Source organism: Lathyrus oleraceus, chromosome 6 (genome assembly GCF_024323335.1).
Source record: "Lathyrus oleraceus cultivar Zhongwan6 chromosome 6, CAAS_Psat_ZW6_1.0, whole genome shotgun sequence".
NCBI classification, from domain to species: Eukaryota; Viridiplantae; Streptophyta; class Magnoliopsida; order Fabales; family Fabaceae; genus Lathyrus; species Lathyrus oleraceus.
The window spans coordinates 326,607,263-326,629,328 of record NC_066584.1 but is presented as its reverse complement, the minus strand read 5'-3'; the positions used below and the strand labels follow the sequence as shown (position 1 = coordinate 326,629,328).

Genomic DNA, 22,066 nt, shown 5'->3' with positions numbered 1-22,066 from the left:
TACTTGTGGCACTCAGGCCAGTTTCCGATGTTCAGATCGAAGAAGTTTCCGACGATCAGGTTGAAGTACTTGTGGCACTCATGCCAGTTTCTAATGTTAAGATCGAAGAAGTTTCTGACGATCAGGTTGAAGTACTTGTGGCATTCAGGCTAGTTTTCCGGTATTCAGACCGAAGTGGCATTCAGGCCAGTTTTCCGGTATTCATACCGATGTGGCACTCAGGCCAGTTTTCCGGTATTCAGACCGATGTGGCACTCGGGCCAGTTTGCCGGTATTCAGACCGAAGTGGTATTCAGACCGAAGTGGTATTCAGTCCGAAGTGGTTTTCAGACCGAAATGGCATTCAGGCCAGTTTTTCGGGCATTCAGGCCAATCTCTCGGTGTTCAGACCGATATCAATACTCTCATATTCCGATGTCCAGTATTCAAACTGACGAGCGATGTTCAGGCCATGGTGGTTCCTGTGTTATCACTTATTTTGGTATCCAGGTCAATCTTCTCGGTATTCAGGCCGACTCTCACCGTACTAGACGGGTTTTTATTTCATGATCACCTCGTTGCCGATTCTGACGGGCATTGTTAATTATTTTCCCAATGGAGTGCAAATTGTTTGTCTGTTCTTGGTATTCAATCACTCTTCACCTTGATCATCTGAAAGCCGAGGCTGTTCATATCGACAGGTTCACAGTGGATTGAATAGGGGCAGCTGTAACACCTCAAAATTTGCCCTCCTTTCTTGGGACTAGCTTAACATATTGCATTTCATATTTTAGGGCATTAGGCATTTGCATATTGCATACCATGTGAAAATAAACAAGTCATCCTCCTAAGTCTTTCTCAGAAGATGGAGAGGTTAAGAGATTCAAGTCTGAGGGTCTCATAAATTGATCACTAGCCATCTGAGGGTTTGTGCTCCAATTAGGATTTTGACCTCTGGTCAACCCTAATCAATTGTATTCTTTCAATTAGTGATTTTCAAGGAGATAAGGTATTTGTTGATGATAAAGATCACATGATCATTCTATTAAGCTTATATGAGCCAAGGTTCATTTTGAAGCAAATTGGCCAAGTATTAGAGGCTCAAAGTCCACAGTGCATTTTTAAGTCATCTGAGGACCTAGAAAGTCAACAAAAAGTCAATTGAGGGCTAGGAGGTGGAGAGATGGCTTGAGACACTTCATTCATGTCCAAAAGAGGTTCATTTGTCATGTCAAATACATATCTTGAAGAATTTGAGGTCAGATCAAAAGTTTCCAAAAATGGAAAGTGACCTGTAATTGAAAGTTTCCAAAAATGGAAAGTTTTTTGTCCAAATTCAACTTGATCTTACATCATCAAAAAAACTTCAAATGAATTTTTGTCCAACATAAAATTTGAAGATCTTTCTCTCCCATTTCCAAAAAGTCCAAGATCATGAGCATCTGATGAATGGTTGGGGAGATATGATCAAATCATTGCCAAGTGTGCTTGAAACTTCAAAAGACCATAACTTTAGACTCATAACTCCAATTTGAGTGCCTCTTTTTACAAAATGATTCTCATGACATGTATTTTCCAAATCATTCATGGCATTTCATGAAATTCCATCATATAACCATTTGCTCATTCATGTCAATTTTGGAGGGAAATTTGCAAATTCAAATTTTGTGCATTGCATGAGCTAAATACCATTGCCAACATGTGCATGAGATCATTTTGAGTGAATTTGATCCTCCATACAACACTGTTCATGTGCTCATTCACCATGCATAAGGTGTTTTGCTAATTTTTCCATATACCTCATTCTCACTAATCTCCAATTAACCAAAGCTTAATTAATTTTTCAGCATGATTAGGACATAGTATAAATGCTTAATCCTAACAGAATTGCTCATGACTCCACCATTTCTAGATCCAAATTCTTCTTCCCTCCAAAATTTTCTCTCAATAAAAACTTGAAAATTCTTCACATAGCATTGCTATTTTCTTCCATATTCTTGTTCTCTGATCTTCATTTAGTGTAGATCAAGCATTGGATCATTGAATTCGAGCATAAATCAAGCATACCAAGCTCATGAAGGTGAAGATGGAAATTGTTATTTGAGCAAGATCTAAGCCTCTCCAAGCTCCAATTTCTTCACAAAGCTTCATAACAGTGATAGAGGAGTGGATTTGAATCGTGCCAGGCCTTGAAACTACTGATTCCAGAAACTGTTCTTCAAGAGGTAGGTTTTTAGAACCTCTTAATTCTCCATTCTTTTGACATGTTTAGGTAGATCTCTGAACGCTGAGCATGCTGATATAAGTAGTTTTTGAAATGGTTGAGTATTGCATGAGTTATGCTTGATTGAAGTTTTGAATCCAATAATGTTTTGATTCGATTTGCACTTATCATGATGAATTGATGTGAAATATTGCTCGATCTGTAATGTACGTAGCAAGAGCTTTCGAATGATGTGAAATTTAGTGGATTCTGGAAAAAAATTGTTGATGCATATTGTTCCTCCACCGTCTTCATGAAGAAGACGGTGGTTTCCACCGTTCTCAGCCGCGCCTGTACAGGCTAGGGCTTGCTCTGGTTCGTGCATGTGAATAGCACTGTAGAAGAGACTTTCACCCAGGCCACGTGCGTTCGATTCCTCCTTTTGCTTGTTATTTGTTTTAATTTGTTCTGACTAAGCGCTTGCGTGTGCATCCGTTGGCAAATCCATTGGTCCTTGTTGCATTGACTGTATCCACGTAGGTTTGACTGGCTGACTGGGATGCCATGTCAATTAGTTAAACTGTGCGTTTTGGTTGCGCACGGTTCGAATCCGCCTGATGCCATTTCCATATTTTCCTCATTCATTTTCATTTTTTATGTTTTGCAATGTTTATTTCATTTTATGCATGATATTCAAAAAATCGTAAAAAATAGCTTGATGATCCAATTAATTCCAGATTTTTTTCTACATGATCATATGAATGTCTTCTATTTTTTGATGTGGATTTCTGGGATTGTGCCTGGTTGGAATTTTAATTGTGTTAGACTAATTGAACATGTATGCTTTTGTGACATACCTCATTCAAATTGATGTGAAATGCTCAATAATGATCCAATTGCCATGAAATTTTGTGTGCTGATTCCCAACATGATACATGACTTGTGAGACTTGGTTGTGCATTTTTAGCATTTTCCTTTTCTGTTTTAGGCATGTGTTAATATGCTGTGACAATGTATGTCACACAATTTGATGTTGATCTTATTCATTTTCATTGCCTTATCAAATGAGCTCCTCTGTTTCCAATTTTTGGCATGATGATTGTATTTGACATGTTGTATACACATAAAAATTTCCATGATTGTTTGATTCATTTCTATTTTAATATGGAATTTTGATTCTTGATGATCATTTGTGTGATTTGAAATTGCCTTTGTCTCCTCTTGCTCATTACATGACCTTGCTTAATGCTTTTGGTTTGGTCCTTTTTAGGACATGTTCATGATAGATTAAATATGCTATATGTTGAATATTGGTTGTTGTTTTGACTTTTGGCCATACCTTTGACCCTAGCCTTGGTGCTAGTGGTTTGTACTCATCTTTTGAGTTGTGCATTTCAGGTTCAAGCTATTATCTCTAGTGGTTGATGCAATATCAATTCATGAGATGAAAACTACTTTGTGCACTAATCCTTTGTGTTGTAGGTTTATGGAATGTGGTGGAATCACTTGAATTCTTGGGTCATAAAGCTTGACTTGTGTGGCATATTGAGTTGTAACACTGTTGAATGTTGGTTGTTTGTCTGAACATAGTACTGATTGTTTAGCTTTTCTTACAGGTACTTTAGCCGCTTTAACTCATTGCTTAAGTTGCTTTGCTTGTGGTTGGCATACCACCTAGGTAACCTCTCTGACTTCATGTAGTCTGGAAGACCTGTCATGTTCTTTTGGCAGGCACCTGTCTGAAGTCCTCCTCAAGAGGCAATGTCTATGTATGTTTATCTTTGTGCTTAAGACCTCCTTGCCGAGGCATACAGGTTAAGTCCTCCTAAGTGAAGAGGCATTGGCAGATAGAAGGGATGTGCAATCTATCCCCTGCTATTCAGTTGAGTCATTCATTTTGCTTGCATTACGTGCTGATGCATTTTGAATAAACACCCAAAATCTTGTATATATAGTCAGTCATTGTGGAATAGAGTTCCTCATTCTGGACTCCCACACCTTCTTTGGTTCAAGCTCACCCAGGCTCGGGTTAAGAGCTGTGAGGTCTAACCCTCATCTCCCATTTCATCTGCTCACCCTGACGGTCGATGTCAGTGGTTAAGAGCCTCAGACACCTTTCCAGTTGGCTTGTTTGTCGAGGTTGATATGACCCCTTGACTAAAGCCCAACCTTGTATGAGCCGCTTGTTTGCATATAGCGTGTGATGATTGCTTCTGATGTTTATCTGCTTTTGCTTCTCATCTCCTTTATGTAGGAGTCGTATGATCAACTTTCGAGGAAGTTGAACGTACGTAGAGATAGACTTGAGTTGACTCACTGCCTGTGTGAGTCAAACTCTTGTTAGAGACCTCACCCTAGGGTTATAATTTGCATGACAACTTCTAGGCTCGGGTCGTAGTCTCCCCTTTAGTTGTTATTTCCCTTGGTCTCTGGTTAGGAGAAAGTTTCTCCCCTGTTAAGGGGAACTATGTCGCCCTGATCCTCATACCAGATGAGGTACGTAGGCAGGAGATCGTGCGAGATCTCTCTGGGCAACCTTTTCTTTTTTGTGTGTGTTTGCTTGACGGCTATTAGGCTCGAGTTCCAGACTCCCTGTTAGCTTGTCAATTTGTTACCCTTTTGGTGTGTGTTTGTTTGGAGTCTGATGTAAGCCCAGCGATTGGCATTTGGTTTCCTGTTTCCTGTTTCTTTTGTGGAGTTGGATGTAAGACCAGCGATTGGCAGTCTGTTTCCATTTGCGAGTTTCTTTTGACGTCTCAGCGTCTTTGCGTGTGTTTTGTTTCGGCGTGCGTTAGCCGAACTACGGTAGCTCTGATTCTCATTCCAGATGAGATACGTAGGCATAGGATGCGATATCCTAGCGAGACCGTTTCCCATTTTCCCCGAACTACGTCGACTCTGATGTTTGTTTCTGACAAACTACGTAGGCCCAGGATGCGACATCCTGCCGAGTCCGCTTCCGTCTTCTTCCATCTGTGTTTTATTCCAGTGTGTGTGCATTCTTTTTGAGCAATTATTTAGCAACCTTATTCTATTCTTTTGAGCGTGGATCCCGTCGAGTACGACGGACGTGAGGGGTGTTAATACCTTCCCCTTGCGTAACCGACTCCCGTACCTTGTAATCTCTGGTCGTAAGACCATTTCCTTTCCAGGTTTACTTCGAGCGTTTCCTTTCCCTCCTTTGGGATAAATAACGCACGGTGGCGGCTCTGTGTCTTTTCCCGCCGGTTGTTTTTCGCGTTGCGACACATAACACTTTCAAAGAACTTTACCTAATTGTCAAAATCTCCAGCTAACAAATTTCCCCCAATAAATGTCTATTTCGAATCAATGCAGGAATGGGCATTTTTTGTAATCACCAGATTTCGACCAAAGACCTTTCATAGACCTAAAAGTTCATATCTGTCAGTTAATTATGATTTACTTTTTCAAAACGTCTCATCAAGACGTGTGCGCAGTTATTATCATCATGAATTCCAACTTCCAAGAATAATGAATAGTAATCCCTATACCCTTTTCACAGAAAAGCCACCACGTGACCCACTACCTTGGCAAGGTGTAACCAATTAGCTTCGTAGGTTAATATTATAAAAGCTTATTGTCACTTCATTCTTCCCTTTTTACAAAAATCTTCATCTTTAACCTGAGTTCATTTCTAAATTTCTCTGAAAGCGTTTCTTCTTCCTTAAAAACCCTAATCCTTCAAAACCTCCAAAAAAACAATAACAATGTCTTCTGATAAATAGAAAAAGCAATCAAAGAACATTAAAGGCGTTGGATCCTCAAAAAGTTTTGCTTCTCAAAACATTCCAACTAGAAAAATCATAACTGTTGGGGATCGGGAGTACATTACTTCTCCCAAACTCATCAAAGAACAAAAAACAATATTCGCTTCCCAGGTAATGATTCCTTGTTTACTTTCTGGAAATACTTTAGGGTTTTTAGGCCCATTAGTTACTGAAGGTCATTTAGAGAAATGTGTATAGTTTTTTCCCTGTTATCACACTACAAAACCCATAGCCAACAAAATCGTTTCCTCCAGAAATGCTGAAGATTCAGTCCAAAGAGAGGCTTTTCAACTGGATTTTATTACTGATAGTTTCAGACCCTTTCGTTCTTGTCCAACTCTAGACAAATCCTATTTAGCTTGGTTGACGAAAGTTTAGAAAAAGAAAGCTTCATTTTGGAAAGAATTGGGTATTTTCGATCTGATTCAGATGTCAAAGCTGAGGTTTAGCTACTGCCGACCTTTATTATTATCTAGCCTATATTTTTGGGATAGTGCATATAACACCTTTCATCTCCCTTGTGGAATGATGACTCCTACGCTCTTTGACATAACTTCCATTTCTGGACTTCCTCCGACAGGAGAAACCTTCGACCCCTATCAAGACTGCAAAAACTTAATTGACTTTAACGTCAAGAATGCTTCGTTCAGTACTTATATTAATTTGTATCATGCTGATGGGGAAGAAGTTTCCGACATAGAACATATAACATTCTTAGGTCTATGGTTATCCAAGTTCTTCTGCTGCTCTAAATCTCTGCAAGTTGCAAAGAGGTTTCTAACACTTGCTAACCAATTGCATATTGGTCGAAGAGTGTGTTTAAGTGAACTCTTATTGGCTAGTTTGTATGAAAGTCTAGGATCTGCTAGTGCCAAGTTAAATGAGTATAAAGCTGGTACCAACTTATTACTATCTGGACCTTATTGGCTTCTTCAATCGTGGCTCAATGCCATTTTCAAATCCTTTTTGCCAACACATGGAAATGTTGATGAAAATGCCCCAGAGATAGTAAATCGAAGCATTGAAGGCACCAGACTCCTCCAGCTGACTCTAGTTGATGATGTTGACAATCTACAAACTTCCCTCACCAAATACACCTTGATGTTCTCGAAGCGTCACCATTTCTCTCCTTCGATGGCTCCTTTTGCCAGTCGAACCCATGGTCCTTCCTGGTTCACTGCTTCGCCCGAAGATGCTGTGAAGGACGCCAGCACAGAGATCGAAGATATATGGCGTGCCTTTCTCTTCACAAGGCTGCTTGTTTCAAGGATCTTGCCAGTAAAGAGCCATGTTTATCTGTTGGCTTATCAACCTAATTTTGTCTCTCGAGAATTTGGGTTGTGTCAACTTATTCCTGTCTCTTTATTCAATTGAAAGCGCGAGATCTTATGTGCAGAGACTGACTGGAGCGCTCGAGACATTGCAACCCACAAAGAATTCCATGCAAACTTTGCTGAATTCCAATTAATAGCATACCAACCGTCATTCTACTCCACCAATGGGTTCGCCACTTGGTGGACAGATTTCTATTCAAAGAATATGTTTACTACTGCTGAAATCAAGGAACGTCTAACGAAGGCCTTTTCATCTTTGCAGGAAAATGTCTACAAGGGTAAGCTTACTCATTCTGAAGAAATCCAAGCATTCCAAAAGTACTTTGAAATTGTCTATAACCCAATGGAACTTGTTCAAACCGTCTGTTACGCAGCGCCAATTTTAAAAGAGAAATTTGAAAAACATATTGCCAAAAAGAAATTTCCTAAAGCTGTAAAACCTGAATTTAAATATGATTTGGCCTTTGAGTGCGAACCACCCAAATTTCCAAATTTACCCAGTGCAGACTTTGCTCTGTCATTTTTCCCCCTTACCCAAATTGGTTCACATATGGGAACATTTTTAATGAACTGAAAAATGACCAACAAAAACCTGCCAAAAGAGTAGTTGCAACCAAACATACCTTAGACAGTTTCAAAGATTTTCTTCACGTTGATTTGGACGCAGTGAGAATTACCTCTCCGACATGTGAAGGTGTGAAATGTTTGGATTTCTTGGTTTTACAACTCCCTTTCATCTGTTTCAAATCTTTTAAACATTTGCATGTTTCGACTAACTCACATTCTTCTTTAGCTGTCAAAAGGAAGGTGGCGAAGAAAGAGAAGCCTGTGGCGAAAGCTAGTTCGAATACTGCTTCTAAGCCAACTACCTCTTTAAGCCAGGGAGCTCCCTCTGCCAAGGATGTTGCTCCAGAAAAAATGAAGAAGAGTTCAAAGGTATTACATCAAATAACTTCTTTGTCTCTTTCGTATTTTTCTAACTGTTTATAATTTTCCTTTTTCAAGGTAGTGGCAAGCCTCCTTTGACGCCCAAGAAAAGAAAAGTCCCCACTGCAAATGTAATTCTTGTCGAAAACGATGAAGAAGAAACTCCTCCAACTCCACTTAAAAAAAACAGAAAAAGAATAAGGCAACAGTTGCCCCTTACCAAACACACAAACAACAAGTTGTCGAAATCAACATTCTCCCTCCTCCTTCAAAGGAAACTCAATCCCAGCCCTCTGGTGGCACAGCACTAGAGCATATTGGGAGCAATGCTTCTGACCCTGAGGCTCAACAGGTAAACTTCTATCTTGAGTGTTTTATCTTTCGATAAACTCCTATTTTATTCTAACACTTTGTTTTCAGGAAAAACCTACCACTCCCTTCATTTCTACTACCAATCAGAGTGATCCATCGAGCGGCATGAATCCATCTCCTCCTCCGACAATCAGAAGTGTTGTCCAAAACAAAGGATCTTCAACTAAAGCCCAAAATCTCGAAGCAGATAATGCCCAGAACGAACAAGAAACCTCTTCCCCTGGTGAAGATGGTAAAAGATATTTAAAGCATGCTGAAGAGAACGACTCAACAAAGAAAGAAGATTCTGAGGATACTATCAGTAATTCTCCTGCAAGAGTTGCGTTCCCTTCAGATTATGCTGACGAGGATGATCAGGATTCTAATGAGATTGAGGGGTACTTTCAGGAAGATGAAGACATGAGTGAGGGAGAAGCTGATCCTGAAGGAAATCAGACTGGAACTGGTGATGCTAATGTCGAAACGGTCCCAAATCCAACTAATGTTCGACCATCCATCATCCAGACTTCGCCTATATCACTTACTAAGAAGGAGAAAAATGCTTTAAAATAAAATGATCCCCTCAAGTATGTAAGGTTAATGATGGCTCAAAGAGAATCTTCTTCAGAGCAAAGCATTTCTAGAGCTTCGACCCATTCTGGTGCTAGTGAAAACGAAGCATCACATGACAAACTCCTTCAGCAGGTAAAGAAGGCGGTTTTTGATGTAGATCTCTTTGAAGAGTTAAATAAGGATGTGGGAGCAAGCTTTGGCATAAAGAAGCTGATAAGCAAGATCAACATCACTGTTTGCCCCACTGATATAGGTGAAGCCCTTATCGACATCCAGAACCTCACTGACCAAGTCTGTGATGAATACCGTAGGGAGGTGGATGCCAAAGCAAAGCTTCAATCAACTGAAAAAGCTCAAGCCACTGAGTTTGATAATGCCCTTCGAACTTCAAAAGCCTCTGAGGAGTTAACCGCTTCCAGAAAATCAGCCCAAGCAGAATTCGACACTCATACTGCTTCGATACGACTCTGGGAATCTCACATTGCAGAATTACAGAAGAAGATTTCTGATGCTAAGGAGAAGTAGGCTGCTATCCAAGGCTTGGATAGTACTGAAGCTGATAATCTGGAGAAGCAGAGCGTAGATCACGTCGAAAAGGCTACTGCTATGAATGAAGATATTGCACGCCTCAGAGGGGTTCAAGTTGTTGTTCAGTACAAGATTGGCTTGGCAAAGATAAAGTATGATCGGATGAGGGCCACTATTCCTTTTTGATTTCCAATTGTATTTTTTTCTATTCGACTCTTGTTCATTTGTAATTTGATTAAGACGAAAGCCATTTTGGCAAAATTTGGAGTTTAAATATCTTCACCATTTTGGCTATGATAGTTCTTTGCTTACTACGTTGTTATGATTTTAACCTCATACACAAATGGTTTATACTTCTTTAAGTATTTACCATTTACTTTTAGGATTCTTCGATCCTCTGTTAGTTCTTCTATTTCGTATGCATTATTTGAAAATGCTTTTAAAATTCGAAAAGGTCATTCCCAATGTGGAGACCATTTTCCTAATATTTTATTCTTTCGATCCATATGTAATATAACTTTCCAAACTAACTCATTCATAGTGAAAGTTTTACCTTTGACCCTCTTATTGTATGCCCTTGCTACCCTCTCCTTCTGTCTTCTTAATACTTCTAACGCATGCAACCTTTCTTCGTCCAAATCAACCAGTTCATTCACCATCATTTCCCAGTATAGGTCGGATGGAATTTCTCCTTGTCTTTGGATTCTCATTGATTGCAAGTAGATTTCGACAGGTAATACTACATCATGTCCAAATGTTAGTTGGAAAAGTGTAGTGTTAGTAGCTTCTTTAGGGGAGGTTCGACAAGCCCAAAGTGCTTGATCTAAATTTTTGTGCCAATTTTTTGGCTTCTTTCCTACATGTTTTTTGATTAAACCAATTATTGCTTCATTGGCTGCTTCGACTTGCCCATTGGCTTGAGCATAATAAGGTCTGGATGTTAATAATTTGAAACCCATTTCCTTTGCAAACTCTTGCATCTTTCGACCAGTAAAAATTGATCCTTGATCTGTTGTTATACTTTCTGAGATTCTAAATCTATATAATATTTGCCTTTGAATGAATTCAATGACAGTTTCTTGATCCACATTTACTAAAGGTACTGCTTCGACCCATTTAGTGAAATAGTCAATTCCTACAAGTATGTACCTTTGACCTTTGGATGAATTAGGTCGAATTTCCCCAATTAGATCTAATGCCCAACCTATGAAAGGCCAAGGCTTGATAATTGCATGAAGCTCACTTGCAGGAGCATGTTGAATTCCTGCATGTATTTAACATTCTTGGCAACCCTTACCAAACTCTAAACAATCTTTTAACATGGTGGGCCAATACATTCCATATCTGAAAAGCAACCATTTCATCTTATGGCCTGCCTGGTGTGCTCCACATGCTCCACTATGTACACTAGATAATGCCAAGTATGCCTCGTTTTCTCCTAAACATTTCAACAGGATCCCTTCAGGGGTTTTCTTGAATAATTCATTCCCCACCAAAACATAAGATAAAGCCCTGTACTTGGTTTTTCTTTCTGTATCTATCGAAGGGTCCTTGAGATAATTAATAATTGGATTCCTCCAATCTGTATCCATTAAGGTATCAATGGTCAGTACTTCAAACTCTTCTTTGTTAGCATATCCTAACTGAGTGCTTTCCAAATCTGTCGGAGACAATCTGGCCGCCATTGCTTTTCCTCTTACTTCGACAAGTTCCTCTAGCTTCTCTTTTGAAATTCTATAGCCTGAAGCTACTTGTGCTAAGTCATTAGGTTCTTGGTTTTTTATTCTAGGGACATGTTTTATGTCTATATATTCAAAAAATGTGAGCAACCTATTTGCAATGACGAAGTACATAATCAAATTTTCTTTTATACATTTGTACTCATTCATTAGTTGCTTGATTACTAATTCTGAGTCTCCTTTAATTTCGACCCTAGTTGCCCCCAATTCCAACAAAGCCTCAAGTCCTGCAATAAGGGCTTCATATTCTGCTTCATTGTTAGAACAAAGGGGACCTTCAATTCTATATTTGAGTTTTGTTGGAATTCCATCAGGAGAAATTATCATGATCCCAACTCCACTTCCATCTTTATGAGTGGAACCGTCGAAGAATAATCTCCAAGGTTTCAACTCAACTTGAAATTGAGGACTTTCGACCACTGCATGGTCTACAATAAAGTCTGATATTATTTGTCCCTTCATTGCTCTTAAAGGCATAAAGGCTAAAGAGTATTCAGTGACCGCTAATGCCCATTTTCCAATTCGACTGTGCATTATTGGCTTTGATAACATATACTTAATGACATCAAAGTGTGAAGAGACGTATAAATCAATAGGTTTTATATAATACTTGAGTTTACTACAAGAGAAATGCAAATAAAGGCACAACTTTTCTATTGAAGTGTATCTAGTTTCTGCATCATTTAAAACCCTACTAAGATAATAAATGGCTCTTTCGATGCCATCTTCATTCTCTTGTGCCAACACGCTACCTATAGTAGTGTCGGAAGCTGATATATACAGTCTCATAGGCTTCTTTCCACATGGTGGTGCCAAGATAGGAGGATTAGTCAAATAATGCTTAATTTTGTCGAATGCCTTTTGATGTTCATCATTCCATTCGAACTTCCCTTGTTTCAGGCGTAGGAGGGGAGAGAAGGCTTGAGTTCGACCACTTAAGTTTGAGATGAATCTTCTCAGGAAGTTTATCTTTCCTAATAATGATTGCAATTCTTTCTTAGTTGATGATGCTTTGGTCTCCATAATAGCCTTCGTCTTATTCTGATTGATTTCTATCCCCTTTTTATGGACCACAAAGCCCAGAAAATCTCCAGCCTGCACAAAGAATGCACATTTAAGAGGATTCATCTTTAAGCCATGTTTTCTCATTCTTTCGAATGATTGGCTGAGATGGGTTAGATGATCTTCGTCTGATATAGATTTTATCACAATATCATCTATGTACACTTGCATAAATGTCTCTATACAATCATGGAATATAGAATTCATTGCTCGCTGGTATGTTGCCCCAACATTTTTTAACCCAAAGGGCATAACTATCCACTCATAAGTGTCTATTGCCCCTGGACATCGGAAGGTTGTTTTGAAAACATCCACTTCTGCAATGAAAATCTGGTTATAGCCAGAATATCCATCAAGCATGCTAAGATATTCATAGCCTGCAGTTGAGTCAACCAGCATCTCTGCCACAGGCATTGGATACTCATCTTTAGGAGTTACTGCATTTAGATCACGAAAATCTATACATACTCTTAAAGAGCCATTTTTCTTGATAACAGGAACTATGTTTGCAATCCATTCGATATACCTTGTAATCCTAATGAAATTACATCGAAGAAGTCTTTCGACCTCTTTTTTGATCTTTGAAAGAATCTCTGGGGCAAATCTCCTTGGACTCTGCTTGATGGGCTTCTTGCCATCCTTGATAGGCAACTTCAATTCGACCAGGTCCCTCTTCAAACCAGGCATCTCGTCGTAGTCCCAAGAAAAGCAATCTTTGTTTTCTCTTAGCAATTCAATTACTCGTACTTTCAACTTGGGGTCCAGTTTAGTGCTGATGTAGGTGATTCTTTTTGTACTCTCATTTCCAAGATCAATTTCTTCAAGAGGATCTTGCACTAACATCTTTGCACTCGACGTCACTGGATCTTTTTCGAATCCCACCTCTTCATCATAGATGGAATCTAACCTTTATTCTGTTAGTTCCACATGTACCTGTTCGTCAGGGGTTTTTGGTTTAAAGTACTCCCCAGGTCCTGTATTATAGATTTCACCATATGTGGCTTCGTCAGCCATGTTAGTTATCTTGGCTTCGAGAGCCGCTTTTCTTTTGTTCTCAGCCATGTAAGCCAAAATCTTTTCGAAAAAGAAGACTCATGCATAATACAGGTCTTCATCCCAGCCTGTTGGCCGTATTTCAGATGATTCCCCTTCTTCTGGGTCCCCCATAATTTCCCTATCTCACTAAAAGCCATTGGGGTGTAGAGTCAAGAAATACAAAGCATTTTTATTTAGGGCGTAGCCTTCTTCAGCTGGGTGGCATGGTCCTATATGAGCCAAATTCTTGTCGAAGTTCTTCTTGTCTACATGGTTTACTTCTTCCATGAAGTAACTTTGGTCAGCTTCAACATTTTCTACTACACCATCTTCTCTCCAGATGGATATCCTCTGATGCATGGTCGAAGGAACTGCCCCTATTCCATGTATTCATTCCCTTCCTAGCAGCAAGTTGTAATTCGCCTTCGCAGGTATCACCATGAACATTGTTGGTCTTGTGATTGATCCAACAGTCAGATCTACTTGTATGACACCCAGAGTTTGTCCTATCTTACCCTCATAGTTTGACAATACAATATTGTGAGGTTTGACATCAGTGTCGAACATACCTATCTTTTTCAACATGAATTGAGGCATCAGATTGACTGCTGCTCCTCCGTCCACCAGAACTTTATTCACCCCCACATGTCAAACTTTAGCTCTAATGTATAGGGGCTTGAGGTGGTTCTGCATCCCTTAGTGAGGCCTTTCAAAAAGAGCGTTCTGCTATTCGACAGCGTCGTTGTTGAGAATATAGTAACACACAGGTTTATGCTTCGCCATCTCCACAACATCCGCTTCCTCATTATCTTCAATCTCCGTCTCCTGATTGTATTTGTATGGCAGAACTGAGACCACATTGCAATTCATATTAACAGATGACACTCCGTCGGACTCAAAGTCGTCAGTGAGAATTTCTTTCTCTCTCACTTGTTCCTCCTGAACTTTCTGATTTTTGTTTTCATCTGGAAACAACTTCCTTCCTACAGGTGGTTTGGTCGAATTTGTGACATTTGGGGGAACCTTGACGCTGTTGGATTCTCCAATCTCCCTTGAAGTCATCTCTCTTTCGGCCTTCCTCAACCTCTGATGTCTTCTCCACTGGGATCTTGACATGTGATTCTTTCCTTTGTAGTTCTCCAGTCTGATAGCCTCTCTCTTAGATGCCTGGAACTGTTTTCTATAAGCCCAAGAGGTTCTTCCTCCATCCTTAAAACTTCTCCACTTTCCTTTCTTTGACCCCGCCTGAGTCCATTTATCCTCAGGGACTTTTGCTGGAAGTTTAAACATAACTCTTTTCGCCCTTGGGTGAGGGCTGTATGGCCTCCTAGGAACTCCCCTCTTGTCGAAGATGTACATATTCGGGTTACCTCCATGTCCGTCCCAACCTTGGTTAGATGGGATTCTTTCGAATGCTTCAGCTAATTCTCTGTTGTACACTGCCCCACATCTGGGACACATCAAGCATTATGTTTCGTACTTGTAGTAACGCACAATAAAACCAAAAAGGCTTTCTCTAGGCTTGGGATACACCTTCTGTAGTTGGCTTTCCTTCCTCCTGTTTCTCTCAGTCTTTGTTCGTTGCCATCTTTCATAATCCTCAACCACCCTTCGACATAACCTGATGCTACACCTTAGGCACAACAACTGTAGCGGGGTATTCGTTACCATTAGAGATATTTACTAAATCCAAGGTAAATCATACAAGTCGAGTCGCCACCGCACTTCTATTTATCCAAAGGAATGGTTAGAAAGCGAACAAAAACCTAATAGTTTTAACAAAAACTAGTAAAAGAGAACAGAGATCTGGGTAGGGGGGTTGGTTATGCAATGGGAAGGTGTTAGGCACCCAAAACATCCTAGGTACTCCTAGGGAGCCCTTTTCATATTTGTTGCAAGGTTGTTTGTTTTGTGGAAAATTTTGTTTGTGCAAACATGATTGAAGAGATGAGAGGAGAATGTACAAGTTTATTTACATTTTGTGTTTGGATGGATAAACCCATTGCCTACGTACCATCTTATAAAAAGATTAGGATCAAAACCTCGTAGTTCGGAGTAAAAATTTCAAAACAAATTGGTGGATTGATTGGTCCAAAAGCCTTAAAGTCTTTTGTTATCAAAGGGAGAAAACTCAACCAAACCACAAATCCACCATGTGAGGATAGCTTCAACATGTTAGTGAGGGGTTAACCCTATAATAAGCATGGAAGACTCATTGTCCATCACTAAGGATATAGGTGAGCATTACATCTACCACAAGGATAACTCAAACCTAATAGCTAAAGGTTATGAAAAGCTTGATTAAGGAGGTGGCCATTGGAACCACAAAAGACATTTGAATGGGTTATATTTACCAATTAGAAGTATATACAAAATAGTCAAAGTGGACTTAAAGATTCAATTCAAAATAGGTGTTATGAAAAGAAAGTTTGAAAATCAAAAGCATAAGGCTTAGGTTTCTAATGTTGAAAACAATGGTTAAATGTTTGCACAAAAGGTTTTGGCTTGGGTTAGAGTGGGGAGAAGAAGAAGAATGGCTAAGTCCTAAGTAAAATAAAAAGGTGAGGGATGAAGAAACAAAACCACAATGGAGTTCCTCTCTTGAGATCATATTGATGATCCAAGTAGCTCCCATTCTTTGGAATAAGCAATCACACAAAGCATAAGCGATCAAACAAGTCTCTTAAGAGATCTTCAATGTATCTTGTATCTTTCACTTTGGATGAACATGGCAATGGCCCTCCAATTAATCTCAAATGGGAACTCCTAGCACAAAAAGCACACACATCAAAAGTTCCATGAAGTAAATCAAGAATGGACAAGAGTGAGTTTAGAGATTTGGTCCTTCTAACCCATCTTCATCATTAAGATCCTTTTACTCCCATTTTTGCATAAGGAAGGTCCTAGAATCTAAGTCCAATTCTCCATTTCTTTGCATAGGGAAAGTCCTAGAAACTAAGTCCATTTCTTTGCATTTGGTTCACAATAATCAAAACAAAACACAAGCATAATAATATATACACAATTATGTGCTCAAGTGAGCAAAAGGCAAATGGCATTAACATAAACATGTGCTCAAGTGAGCAAAGGAAAAAAGCAAATGAATAATATGTGCAAGAATAGTAAATTGCATAAAAGTAAAGAGCAAAAAGTAAATGTTAATTGTCAATAGTTAGTGTTAGTAGTTAGTGTGCCATAAGGCAAATTTAGCGCTATGTTAAGCAATCGTAATTGGACTTATGTAGAAGTCACAACTATCTGAGGCCGGTCAATAATAATGTAGGCAACAGCACAAATTAGAAGTCTTGATTAGTGAACCAAGTTCCAACAACTTGCCATGCCAAAAAGGAAAAGAAAAATGATCTTGTATTGGTTTAAGCCTATTGCATGATTTAGAAAACAACCTATCCTTAATGCAAAGTCATTCATTTGATCAATTGATCAAGATGAATTAGATTTGAATCAAGGAAGATTAAGTCTCCCTAATCAATGTTAACTTATCAACCTTCAACTCATTGATCAAAAAGAAAATAAGAAGGAGAAGAAGAGGGAGATGGATAAGAGAAATAGAAATGGCAAAATTAAAGTGCATTAGATGAAATACATGTACCAATCCACATATGTTGACCAATGGCATTGAAAGTCAAAGTCAAACAATCAAAAACAGAAGTGAGATGAAGATTGGAAGTCAAGAAATGAACAAAATATTTTTGGCATTTTTTAATTATTAAAATAAACTTGAATTAAAAATAAAAGAAAGGTCAAACTTCAAAATTACCTCAAATCAACCTTGAAAGGTCCAAGTAATTTATCCTAAGTTTAACAAGGTCAAACAAAGTTTGACAAAAAATTTCAGCATTTTTAAAAGTCAGAACTATTTTTAATCAATTAAAAGTGAATAAAAATAACCTAATTGAACTAAAATCTCAAATAAATCTCAAATCATTTTAAAAATTGATGAGAATATTTTTCATAGATTCATCATCATTCAAATAGGTTAGGAAAATATTTTTGTATTTTTTGAATATCAAAAACTATTTAAAATGAATTAAGAATAACCAGAAAAGAGAAAATTCACAAAAAATATCAAACGACAAAATAAAAAATATTAAAAATCAGAAATAGAAACTAGAAATTACTTGGAGACTAATGCAATTGGTCCCATAATTTTTGGATAAAAAATGAAAGAGATATTGATTTTTGAAATAAAATGGAATTAAAGAAAATAAAATGGAAATTAATAAAATCAGAAAAAGCCTGGCACGTTGGATGAGATTCATTAAATGATGTGGCACATCAGATGGCTCACAGGCGCGCGCGTACCAAACACACTAGTCAACTGAAGCGCAGGGTGCATTAAAAAAAGTCATAACAACTGAAGGTCCAGATTAGATCTGGAAAAGAGATCACACGGTCCAGATTTGATCTGGAGTTGGGACGACCACCGGAGCCACCGTCTTCTCCGGTGAGACCTCCAGTTCCGGTGAGAATTGCAGACATGGCAAACTCAACCAAATGGAGCGATCTATACATCAATCGAAAGAGGAAGTAATGTACATCACTCTTATACCATGCACTTCCACTCTAGATCCCTATAAATGGAGAAATCGGAGCTGGAAGTATGATGGTGTTCATCATGAACTTCATGTTTTTGCAAAATTGAAAGCACAAATCAGATTCCTATATTGAGAGGACTTCAGCCAGACCAAGGAACATAAGAAATAAGCAAGGATCAAAGAGTTTCGAAGAGAAAAGGTTCTGTTATCCACCTTTGAAATGCAGGTCTTGTAAGCACGATTATTCACAACCAAAGCTTGCAATGAGATCTAGTGATGAAGAGGAAGCAAGACTGAGGAATTATAGGTCTGAAAATCAACCAAGGAAGTTGAAATTCAAATCTGAATTTTCTAGAGAAAAGTGAAAATTCCTTTAGTGAAGGTTATGGAGAGAATTCTGCAGCATTTCAGGTTGAATCAGGGTGAAGAATGAGAGCTTACATGCCATGTATTTATAGCCAAAGCCATGCTGAAAGTGTGATTTCAAATTTGCATGAATGGAAAGGGCCTCCATGCATGGGCATGTACAGGCGCATGGAGGGCCCAATTCCACTTGATTTGGCAAGCTGAGATTACAAATGAATGAAATGGACGTGCAACATAGATGTAATCAGCTCATGCATGGCAATTGAATCAAGTTTCCCAAAAATGCACTAAACGTTCTCCTCTTCGAAAATGATATTTGCCAAATCCAAATATGGTCATGTGAGTAATGGTTGGAAAGGTCTTGATGTAAGGAACAATTGTTATGTTGGGCAAAAATCCATTTGAAGTGTGGAAATTTATGAAATTTGAGTTTAAAGTGTAAGGTGCATGACATGTCAAAGCAAGGTTTCCAAATTTGGCCAATTTTCAAGCTGTTCTGTTTTGATGATGCAAGCCTCAAATGGAAAAACCTCCAACATCAAAGTTGTATATGTTTTCAAGACAATCAAAATGGACTTAAATTTGGAATCATTTGGATTTTTTATGAAAGAGTTATGGGTACTTGAAGTTGGACTTTTTTGCCTTTTAATGCATTTGGTCCAAAAGGACCTATAATGTCTTGCATTATCACATGTATTTCCTTTGAGATTTTGAAATTTTTCTCAACATAACATTTTAAGTAGACATCTTAAACTTTTCAATGCATTTAATCCCACCTCAAAATCATAAAAAATGAATGAGTTATGTCCTTGGGAAGTTAACCCAAAATTAGGGTTTCAGTCAAAATGACCTATAATGTATTGGAATGACAGATGGCCTTCCAAGCTTCAAATCAATTTTTGATGAACATGAAAGTTATTCATATTGTCCTTAATAACATTTTTCTTTTGGAATCATCTCCATTTGACCAACACATAAAATGTTAAGTCTCAGTGCATTTCAAAATAGTCAGATGTATTGACTGATCAACTTCTCAAGTCCATGACTCATATCTTGATGAATTGATGATTGAGGACACTCAAATAAGTTCAAATATGCATGAAATGATAAGTTAAAGAAGTTCCATTGATTGTATTTGATCATGGGTTGAGGTTGCTTCATGAGCAAGGCATTGTGGTGCACAGATGAATTAGGGTTTCCCTGAGGAATAAACCTCAAACCCTTTCACTTGCTTTGATCAAAATGATGAATTGAGATGCTAGGGAGGCATATTTGATGGATGAGAGCTTTGGGAACCATTTCCATGCTTGCTATCATCTTCTCCTGACCATATCATTCCACAAAGGATCTCCTTGAAGCTCTTGACCTAGTGATTGCTTAAGTTACAAACAAAAGATGTTAGTGACATATTTTTGTGCTTTTGGTTAGTAAACAAAATGAGAAAAGCAAGGATATGCAATTCAAGCATGCTTGGTGATCTCAGACCACTCACAAGAAGTCCCACCCAAAGGCAAAGGGAACCAAGATGCTAATGATCCTTGAGGCAATGCCAAATGCAATGTTATGATGCCCTGAGGGATCTTAGGGACAAAATTAGGGTCTTACAGATGCCCCTATTTAAGGTCATTCTAGCCGGAGAAGTGAAGGTTAAAATCTTCGTCTCGACGGGGTAGAATGGGCTTAAATAATATCAAAGAGACGAATTTTGGTCCCTAAGAGATCTCATGATGCAGATGTATGCATGTAGAATAGTAAACTCTGTGGGGATATGCGACCACAAAAGAAAAAGAAATCCGGGGAAACTGAAAATCCAAAGGAGTAATACACTCACTAAGGAGACAGAGACTCTGGGGGAGTAAAGGGTGAAAACGCGTGAGCAGGTCACGACTCAAAGCTTGGGGAACAGAATTCCAAAGGGAATAAATCCAATGGAAGGATTCGGGTTGACTCGAAAGTGCATGTGTTGGGGAATATGCCAACACAACAAAATTATCCATGACGGATACTTCGGATAAAAAATCCGGACTCGGATGGGGAGAATCCACTAAGGGACTTCGCTGGGGAAGCAACGGGACGAGGTAATACCGGTTACTGGGTAATAAGCTCAAAGAGACGTGTGATCTGAACACTGGTATAAGGGTGAGAGAACGACATACTCGGGAAGAATGGATATCTAAGACCAGTAAAAGGGTGAGAGATATCAATCAACCGAATCATCTAAGGAAGACCTACAAAGGTATATCTCAACTCAGGAAAATCTGACTCCACAGGGGACAACAAGTCATAATAGGGAGCAGAAGGTAGGAACACCAGGGATACCGGTTACTGGGTGTCGCAACCTAAAAAAGGAACGCGAAAAAAAACCGGCGAAAAAAGCAATGACAGAAGAGTCGCCACCGTATGTTATTTATCCCGAAGGAGGGAAAGGAAACGCTCGAAGTAAACTTGGAAAAAGGAAAGGAAAAGACAAGGTCTCGCAACCAGATCTTGGGTTCGGGAGTCGATTATGCGAAGGGAAGGTATTAGCACCCCTACGCATCCGTAGTACTCTACGGGATCCACTCTTATTGTTCTTGTCTAAAGGGTGTGGGTTTATCTAATGTACTATTTACTAAAAGAGGGGTCAAAAGAAAATGACTCGCACGGATGTCGCATCCACTGCATACGTATCTCATCTGAATATGGGAATCAGAGTCTTCGTAGCTCGGCTACCTATGGGTTAAAGAGGAGTGTGCTCGCTAAGACATCGCGTCTTATGCCTACGTATCTCATCTGGAATGAGAATCAGAGCAAGCCGTAGTTCGGCTAACCTATTTGTTTGTTTTGTGTTTTTTAGGTGAACGTCGTTACTACGCAATCTACCAGATGCCCGACCTTTGGAGACTTACTCGCCTGTAGTAGAAGGAGTTAACGTGTTCTTAGGAGAAGAAAAATCAATGAGTTTGTTTGTGTTTTAGGAATTCTCATGCAAAAAGGAAGTCCTAGACGAAGGAACCATGCTACCTTAATTGACATGCAAACGAGAGACTATACGAAGCCTAGCAGTCCTATGGGTGAGACGATCACACCATACAAAACAAACATGCATAAAGTAAACAGCCAACAAGGGGGCTCAAACATACATGGGTAGGGCTTTAGTCAAGAGGGGTCATATCAACCTCGACAAACAAGCCATGGAAAGGTAATCAAATGGGCTCTTAACCACTGACATTAAACGTCAGGGTGAGCAGATCAAAAGGGTAATGAGGATAAGACCTCATAGCTCTTAACCCTGGATAGGGTGAGCTCATGACAAAAAGTGGGGATTCAGGAAGATGGAACCCTCTCTACTAACTGACCGGACAAAAGATCTTGGGCTTTTGTTCTGAAGCATCGAAACGTAGTGCGAGCATAAAGAACGACACACTGAATACCGGGGGATTGACTAATAATCCCTTTTATCAGTCAATTGCCTCTTCATGGAGGTCTTTAGCACTGGTGCCTCTTCTCGGAGGTCTTTGGGCACAAAAGTAAACACACAAAAACATTTCCTCCTATCGAGGTCTTCCAGCTAAGAAAGTGGTAAAATACGGGAAAGATAAAGGGATCAAGAGATCTACCACACGGATAGAAATCCGAAGTAATA

The 22,066-nt window shown here is 39.1% G+C and overlaps 2 protein-coding genes across 2 annotated transcripts; both read right to left on the bottom strand.

Annotated features, from left to right (window-relative positions):
* Positions 1-10,138: 10,138 nt before the first annotated feature.
* LOC127095476 (uncharacterized) lies at positions 10,139-10,642 on the bottom strand. Its single transcript, XM_051034158.1, has one exon. The coding sequence runs from the start codon at positions 10,640-10,642 to the stop codon at positions 10,139-10,141; it is 504 nt and encodes a 167-aa protein (XP_050890115.1).
* Positions 10,643-10,957: 315 nt separating this feature from the next.
* Positions 10,958-13,546, bottom strand: LOC127095475 (uncharacterized). The gene is made up of 3 exons (XM_051034157.1): positions 13,418-13,546; positions 12,204-13,366; positions 10,958-11,513 (listed from the first exon to the last, which is right to left on the bottom strand). The coding sequence occupies exons 1-3, from the start codon at positions 13,544-13,546 to the stop codon at positions 10,958-10,960; spliced, it is 1,848 nt and encodes a 615-aa protein (XP_050890114.1).
* Positions 13,547-22,066: the final 8,520 nt, after the last annotated feature.

Bases quoted from the DNA above. Each gene is read 5' to 3' on its own strand.
- LOC127095476 (XM_051034158.1), bottom strand. From the start codon at position 10,642: ATGGGTTTCAAATTATTAACATCCAGACCTTATTATGCTCAAGCCAAT.
- LOC127095475 (XM_051034157.1), bottom strand. From the start codon at position 13,546: ATGGCTGAGAACAAAAGAAAAGCGGCTCTCGAAGCCAAGATAACTAAC. The intron at 13,367-13,417 runs GTACATGTGGAA...TATGATGAAGAG, and splicing joins CAAAAACCCCTGACGAACAG to GTGGGATTCGAAAAAGATCC. The intron at 11,514-12,203 runs GTATATATCAGC...CATTGCAAATAG, and splicing joins GGAAAGAAGCCTATGAGACT to GTTGCTCACATTTTTTGAAT.